General features: G+C 40.3%; 1 protein-coding gene across 2 annotated transcripts in view; it reads right to left on the bottom strand.

Moving 5' to 3' along the window:
* Nucleotides 1-1,388: 1,388 nt before the first annotated feature.
* Nucleotides 1,389-8,502, bottom strand: part of LOC125887262 (sodium channel protein type 4 subunit alpha B-like) — a 34,433-nt gene continuing 27,319 nt past the window's right edge. For both annotated transcript variants that reach the window (XM_049573952.1, XM_049573951.1), the window contains exons 15-17: nucleotides 5,345-5,489; nucleotides 5,164-5,238; nucleotides 1,389-3,627 (exon numbers count right to left, since the gene is read on the bottom strand). In XM_049573952.1, the coding sequence (XP_049429909.1) occupies nucleotides 3,457-3,627; nucleotides 5,164-5,238; nucleotides 5,345-5,489 (391 nt within the window). In that variant the 3' untranslated portion in view covers nucleotides 1,389-3,456. The remainder of the gene's footprint in view (nucleotides 3,628-5,163; nucleotides 5,239-5,344; nucleotides 5,490-8,502) is intronic.

Below are 8,502 nucleotides of genomic sequence, written 5' to 3'. Positions count from 1 at the left end.
AGACTGGAACACTTAATTGGCCTAAAAGGTTCTGCACTAAGCTGGTTTAAATCTTATTTATCTGATCGTTTTCAGTTTGTTCACGTTCATAATGAATCATCCTTACGTACTAGAGAATGGACCCGGTGCCGGTCTCACTGGAGCCGGGCTTCAGTGTATCGGAGAGCCGAAGGTCTGGCAGTCCGAGCAGCAGAGGAAGAAACAAACAGTAGAAACAATAAAAACAGGCAGAGTTCACAGAGAAATCCATGACCGAGTCACTGAACTCTCCTCCTCCTCCTCTCCATGGTTCACTCACACTAATTATTGTGATTATTGTGATATTGTGATTGTGATTATTATAGTTTATTTATTCTGCACAATTAAAGCACACATTTTTCACAAATTGTTAAGAACTCAAAGAACAGAAAGATCAGGACCAATACATTATAAAATACAAGTGACAAACTACTAATAACAACAACAAAAAACAGCACATAATGGTATCCATTTAAGAGCAGAAAATGTGAGAATGTGAACAGCTCCCTTTGGCATATCTTTCTTTTCATGCCTCCCCCTCTTGGCAATTTAATGCCCTGAAATCGTAGAGGAGATGGTCATTGAAATGACAGGGAGCAGGACAGTTTGCATCACTTCGTCTGATGGAGCTCTTGTGCTCACTTCTCTTCTGTATGTATGGGGTTGAATGAAATCACTGCATTTTTGCCACTACAGTGCATGATGCCATACACTGCCACCCACTGGCCAAATGTTGTCAGTGCAACACAAATCTCTCAAAAGCAATGCAAATAGTGTTGCGCCCCTCTAGAATACCTTGCCAATCCTTCTGTAATAGGAGACCCTGACAGGTAAATAAAATCTGGAAAAATCAAGTAACATCTAAGGAGTAGTACAGATGTTAAATTTTCCAAATATTGATTATATGTTGTGAGGAAATTACAATTGATCATCTGTCCACTAAGCTGGACATCATGCATCACTGGCTATATTTCAACTACGAATATCACTGCAACTTTATTGTTCTTGAAAATACTAAATATGCAGTGACTTTTTTTTGGCCATAAATCAATTGATTTATGTTATTAGAAGGTAATGTACAACTTTTGTAACAGAAACAATATTTTTGCAGAAAATGTCAATTGTAAAAATTCTGTTATAATAATAATAATAGTAATAGTAATAATAATGCATCATATTTATAGGCGCCTTTCAGGACACTCAAGGACACCTTGCGAGACAGTTAAAAAAAATCAAGCAGCAATGTATCCGTAGATCACAAAATCAAACAATTCTGTAATATACAATGAAAGTTAATCAAATGATTAGACAAAATCATAATTATAAATATCTTGACTAGAGTCGTAAAATAAAGATCAGACAACATTAAATGTTTTGAGCTCCATTTATTGAGTTTGTGTAATGTGTGAAGTTATATATAAAGAGAAACAGCATCGATATACCAACACTGTGGCTACAACAAGATACAGTAAAAAAGATCAAATAAAAAACTATAAAAGAAGTGCTCAGTTGTTCATCTCTTACTTGGGGACACAGGGTTTCTGCATGATACTCTGACAGTAGTGCAAGGATATCTGGCTAAATCACGTGTTAAACATTGTCAGAGCATGACGTTAATAACCTATAATCAATCAATCAATCAGCTAGAGACAATTAATATGCTGGTGGCCTCACTGGGAGCTACTTTAATAAGAAAGGAACCACTCAGGTGTTTAATCCAGGTATATATCATATATCAGTGTTCATACTGTGGAGAGTTTTATTGGTAAACTGCAGGGCTGTCAACTTTTCAAAAAACCTCCCCCGCATCCTAACGGATTTCTGGGGCGCCTGCTGGAGATGGATAGGGCCTAATACCTTACATACAAATACCATACAGAGAGATAATGGTGGTATAGTGGGGGTCTGGCGGTCCTCCCCCAGAAAATTTTGGATGTGGTAGATGTGATTTCCTGCATTCTGGAGATGGGCAATACCTACATTCATTCAAAGCCTGGCGTGCAGCCTCGTTCTGTGGACAATAAACGAGGTGCAGACTCTGTGTCACCGGTGATGAGGAAATACAGTGAGTGCTGGACGGAGCAGTGAGTGACAACAACCACATTTAAGAGTACTGTTTGTGGAGGAAACACCAGGGTCTAGGTACCATGTCTGAAGGGTTACTGTTGGTTCCAAAGGTACAATACCCAAAGTGTTTGGTGGAAATGAGGCTAAGGTTGCCGATACCTGTGCTAACATTTTATTTTTAATGTTAATTTCCATTTTTAATGCTTATATTATTGAATTACTGTTAGTTTTCTTCCCGCCAACATCACTTTCAAAAGAAATGCTTGTTTGTTTTTTTTAATGCTTACATTACTTTAATAATGATGTTAGTTTGATATGCTGATGTTACAATTAATGCTACTGTTCCTTTTTTTGTGCAGTTAGTTTAAAATAAAAAAAATCTTAAAAGTTTCAATTCCTCCAGAGTATCGTCATAATATATTCTGAATAAATTCATAATATCTCCATAATAAGGTTGTAATATTTTCAGAATAAAATCTTATTTCCAGAGCAAAGTTGTAATATTTCCAGTATGAAGGGGAAATATTTTCAGAGTGGAGTCATCATATTTCCAGAATAAAGTCATAATATTTTAAGAGTAAAGTTTTGTTATTTTCAAAATAAAGTCCAGGTGTTGTGAGGAAACCTTTCATGGTACTAGCACTGTCAAATGACGTGTGTTTTTTAATCAGTCTGCTGTAAAACAGACTGATTCCAACAAATGAAACAATAAAACAAACGTTTTTCTTGTTCAGGTGTAAAAGATGCATCTTTCTGTCTCACTGAATACTTGGAAATATTTTTAATTCTGGCTCATAATAAGAGCTCTGAGTTGTTTTTAGTGACATCAAACATCAGGAGGAGGTCAATCCCTGACACTGGAAAAAGTATAAATGCATCTTTTTAAGAAACATCTGTAATCTTTCTTCCCTCCAGAGTGTAATTACGTGAGTAAGCAGTGTGGAAACAAAAAGGCAGAAAACAAAGAATGTGGGATCAACAGAGATGCTGATCAGTGTCAGAATTTTTTCTGATATCACCTGGTCCTGGACCAAGCATCTACAATCATACATTTTTGAGATATATTAATAATAAATGTTGTGTACATGTTATAGTAACCTGGATTAGTAGTTGATTGTGAAGTTTAACATCACCTGGGATGTCTCAGCACAGACTGAGCTCTGTTAGGACACACAGGAATTAACAACGCAGTAATAAAAACTTTTCTTAGAGACAGAAGTAGAGCACAGAACGAAGCTGTCCGCAGCAAACTTTAACTCCAGTTGTGCTGTCTCTGACCTAAGAGCTCGGTCCACAGGTGCGGTCCAGACTGATGATAGACTGCCTCAGGTTCTCATCTGGCAGGACGTCAGAACAGCGTGGGGGAGAGACTTACTGTAAGGCTCCACCTGAAACACCACCACCCCCGTTCACAGACTCCACCGCCGGCTCCTCTGCACCTCTGTGCTGCAGAATGTGTTTCCTGTACGCTCTCTGGATCACTGCTGCCGCCACGTCTTCCTGTTTCCTCTGCAGGGTGCTGCTGATTGGTTCATGCGACACCTGGAGGTAATGATAATCAATAACTGTATGTTAAGGGCGGTGCAGGTTTGGTGTCAGAAGGTGGGGGGACGTGATAATGATGTTTCTTCGTGTGTTTATTTTGAAAACTATGGCAACGTTTTTTTGTCAGTTACCTTTTTTCCATGACAAAAATGAGACGATGACGTGTTAAAAATAGATCTTGATATTAAAAACCGTGCCAGCCGTGCTTACAATTATCTTCAAATACAGCATGAGCGACAGGCTGGTGAACTCCAGTAAATAGTCTGCACCAGGATGTTTCACTAGCAAAAACATTCACACTGGAGCAGTGTCAGCTGTGAGCTGTAATTCAACAGCAAATAGTCAGCTGTGTGTGTCTGACTGGATGGTGGAGTTGCTGAATGGATTTGTGGAGTTTGTTAGTTGCAGCGCTGGCTGTTAGCAGCTAGCTCCGCTTGTTAGCTGCTGAATGGCAGCGGAGCAAGCAGCCACCGGCCGCCGGACTTTGTGACCCCACAGTACTCCACTCAGTCCTCACTGTTTGGGAAAAGGTTTATGGATTGATGGTGTTTGACAGGCAGGTAGGAGGCTCAGTTATCTGTGAGTGTAGCTGTGCTGTAAGTTAACAGTCTGAACTCAGATCAGTTTTCTCTGACAGAGATGAAAGTTTAGTTTGAATCACCGACTCTGTGAAAGGACACGAGTTTAAACCTCCAGACTAACATGTTGCAGATGAAGAAAGAATTCAGGCTTTAATGAAGTTATTTTACTGCCTCTTAACAGTGAGATCAATAAGTCACAGTTTACAGTGAACCTGGGGACAAATAGTTGTCTCAGATTAGATATCTGTGGTGTCAAAGTTTTTGAAAGCCTAAATAGAGAAATGTCGAGCTTTTCAAACGACGATCAGCAAGTGTGTGCTCGTAAATCAACATTTAAACGTGTCAAACTCTGCCAGAGAAATGACAGTTTGTAAGTGTTCAGAAATTATTATACCCCTTGATTCTAATTTCTGATAAACTAAACTGGATAAGTTTGAAGATAAAAAACATAATGACTAAAATGTCGTGAATTTTCATCAACTAAAACTATGAAGGATAAATATGACAAAAACGTGACTAGAACAAATAAACATTTTTGCAAAATAGCAGTCAGAATTAACACTGTTCTTCTCGAACGGTTTTCCAGATAAAGTCATGCCTGGATGTCTTTGTCTCCCCTGAAACTGTCTCCTAAAAACTTCAGACCTGACACCTGATTTTCTGCCTAATAGACAAAATTCAGAGCTGCAGGGATTGAAATTGATTTTTGTGATCATACAGAAAATAAACATAAAACTGTCCTGACTGTGACGACAGATCTAAACTCATTATCATAATTCTTGACTGAGCAAATTACAACACCCTCTACATGCACAAGTAGGATGTGTGGGGTCAGACTCTGAGGTTCAGTTAAGATATCTGCTAACAGCTACAGAACAGTACACAATTCAAATGGATAGAATAGAATAGAATAGAATAGAATAGAATAGAATAGAATAGAATAGAATAGAACCTTGGATGGGTTGTCTACGAACTCTTCCTCAATTCTGGCTTTCAGAGTGTCCGCCTGTCCAGAGTAACCTAACACCTGCACGCATACAGAATAATAATAACATTAATAACAACAACAACAGTAATAATAATAATAATAATAATAATAATAATATTAATGATGATTTATCAGGTGATGTTACCTGCGTGGAGAGTGCGAAAAGGACATCCACACAGTGGATTTTGTCTCCAGGCATAAGAGGCAGATCCATGTGGATTAGTTTAATGGAGTTTGGTTTTGGAATCCTCAGAGGATCCTTCAGAGAGTCGCAGAAATCTGACAGCTTACTGTGGAACACAGAACAGATCTGTACTCATGAATATGACTCTACTGTACAATCCATTAGAACCCAACAGACCCTTTTACTGTTAGTAAACAACAGTATGATGTTTTTTGGTGGGCGGGGCTTAGCTGGATGCAAACAGATTGCTCCTTTTCGGAGAATTTGGCTTTCCCCTGCCTGGCTTAACACTGCTGCCTATGGCCATGTGTAAACATGTCCTAAAACCACCCTAAACGTTCGTTTTCAAAGCCATGAAACTCACTGAGTGGTCAGTGGTGTTCGTTGATGTTCTGACATAAAAATCGTAGCAAACTGTGGTTTCCATCCATGTTTTCGCTCTTCATCTGGATTGTGGAACTGTTTTTTCAGCTGCCTCACACCTGTGTGTAAACTTCCGCTTGATCGTTCGTTTGACCCTGAAACGTTACACACTCCAGCCCACTTGATGGCGATAATGCTCCTTTACGTGGGTGTCGCCAACCAGCAGGAAACCATTGCAATGTAATGGGACACAGAGAAGAAGCAGAAGAAGAAGGTTGGCGTTGTGTTCAAAGGCATCGTACCGCAAAGGTTGTTTACAAGCGAGTAATCCATTGTGCAGGTGTTTAAACTTATTACAAAACTTCGTTCTTCCTCCAGGAGCGCACACAGCACTGTCGAACCGGCACTTTCGTTGAGCTAAAGACTACAATGACTACAACCTTGTCGTAAACAACCCCCTTTCTGTTTCCGGTGGCGGATTACTACAAACGGCAATGAGGCTTCTATAGAAAATCAGTGGATTAGACATAATGTCAAATAAATCATCACGGAAACCACAGTTTGCTACGATTTTTATGTCAGAACATCAACAAACACCACTGACCACTCGGTGAGTTTCATGGCTTTGAAAACGAACGTTTAGGGTGGTTTAGGACAGGTTCACACATGGCCATAGGCAGCAGTGTTAAGCCAGGCAGGGGAAAGCCAAATTCTCCGAAAAGGAGCCATCGTCACAATTTTGGTCTTAGCCACTTTATTTCATCATGAACAACTCAGAGATGGGGCTCAAAGTGCAAAATACTGGACTTCTCCTTTAACTGTTGGTTAATTCATATGTAGAAATTTCAGTACATATCATTTAAAGCAGCTGTGCGGAACTTTTCGTTTTCGTTGATTATAGCGCCCCTTTGGTCGAAGCAGTATGACACCCACAGCCTGCAGCCGGCAATTACCGCATGCATTTGTTTTGGAGAGCGAGAGGATTAACTAACGTCAGGTCAGTCCAAGTAATTAGTGGAAACAGCAAAATTACTCAGTAAATTCTCCTGTTGTGTTTCTGTTCTGATCTAATGTAATCTGTGGTATATTTTGAGCTACTACAGCTACAGTAGTAGTGTGAGCCTCAAGTTATTCTGGGTAATGTAGTAACCGTTGTTGTGCTACTGGAAACAATGAGAAGCAGCCGTGTATGTTCGGTGTAAGGAGGAATAAACAGTTAACAAGTCATCTGCTGAGTCCGCAGTATTATGTGAAAAGAATACTCCGATGATTTGGGAGTTATGCCCTTTCTCTATCATTTTCATATTGAGACAGCGGTGAGCATGGCACTTGTAGGGGGTCAGTGCATCTTGCGCAGAGGGCCACACCAGTGAGCAACAGCTGCTCTGGGACAGGTACGCTAGGTCCCTCGGTAAAAGCAACCAAAGAGACGACACGGACGATATTACTCACCTGACTGAAAGTTGTCCATCAGCTCCTGCAGGCCTGGGTGTATTTTCCAGTTCATCTTAGGAATATGAAAAAAAGTTTCAATCACGCTAGGATTAGTGATTGCTGCAAAGTTTTCATTCCTTGTGATGCACTCTCTGCGGCGGTTTTCCTCCTGATGATATATCTCCCCAACGATGGTAGCACCGAGGGAGCGGAGGATTCAGCCTTTCTTCTCGCCGGCTCAGCATCCAACACATGGGAGTTCCTCATCTGTGTACTCCGGCTCAAACAGGTATGGCTCTGGATCTGTGTCCGCTACAAGAAACTCTTCAAAATCGCGTTCAAAGTCGTCCATTGCAGCTCCTAAAATCCGGTGATATCGCTAGGCTAAATAAACAGCTGAGTTTTGTTTACAAGCTACGTCTGTGCCTGCTCACCGGTGTATCCCTCCGCGGATCACAGCGCAGGACGTACTGACCCCCTATAAGCGCAATGCTAACCGCTGAGACCCAGCCACTGGACGCACAGACACAAAAAAGATATCGATCATTTTGTCTCAATATGAAAATGATAGAGAAAGGGCATACCTCCCAAATCGTCGGAGTATTCTTTTATGTGAAGATACACAGTGAAGACATAACATAATCCTAACACAGCAAAGCTGTTACCTGCAGCCTTCGCCTGCAAAGCTAACGCTACTAACGTTAGGTCAGTCCAAATAATTAGTGGAAACATGCTAACATGCTAACGTCACACACACGTTAATAGTAAAGTAAGACCTGTTCATAAATGTTCTGGTGTAACTCTGAATTTCTTATAAACTGAGGACATCTGCCTGCTGTATATTTGTGTTCATGGTCACAGTCACAGATAATTTTACATGATGCTCCTTCGTTATCCGCCATGACAGCAAAAGTACAACCAAGTCCTCATTGATACATCTCTGGTAAAACTGTTAGGTGTTATGTGTTCAGCAATGCCCGTTGCGTACTGCTTACTTGAAGAACACTGTAAACACGGCTCCTTCTTCTGTGGTTTAATCGGTGTTAGAATCTCTTCCACCTCAGGTGCCGTATTCTGGTTTGCTGACTTCCGCTGTGTGTCCGACCCGAGTGAGGCTACGCTAAATAGCCATATAGAGAAAGGCTTTTTTTGTCGCTGTTCAGTTCAAATAAATACGCAGATATTCAGGGAGGGGTGATACGAATGAGGGGCAGTTTTATTAATGGTAAAAAGTTCCGTACAGCTGCTTTAAATAAAATGTATTATTATTATTAATATTATGATTATTAAATATAACGCTGTGTTTCTTCGACCAATAGGGC

Source organism: Epinephelus fuscoguttatus, linkage group LG4 (genome assembly GCF_011397635.1).
Source record: "Epinephelus fuscoguttatus linkage group LG4, E.fuscoguttatus.final_Chr_v1".
NCBI lineage: Eukaryota > Metazoa > Chordata > Actinopteri > Perciformes > Serranidae > Epinephelus > Epinephelus fuscoguttatus.
Note: the sequence above shows the minus strand (reverse complement) of the source record. Positions and strands in the feature narration are given on the sequence as shown.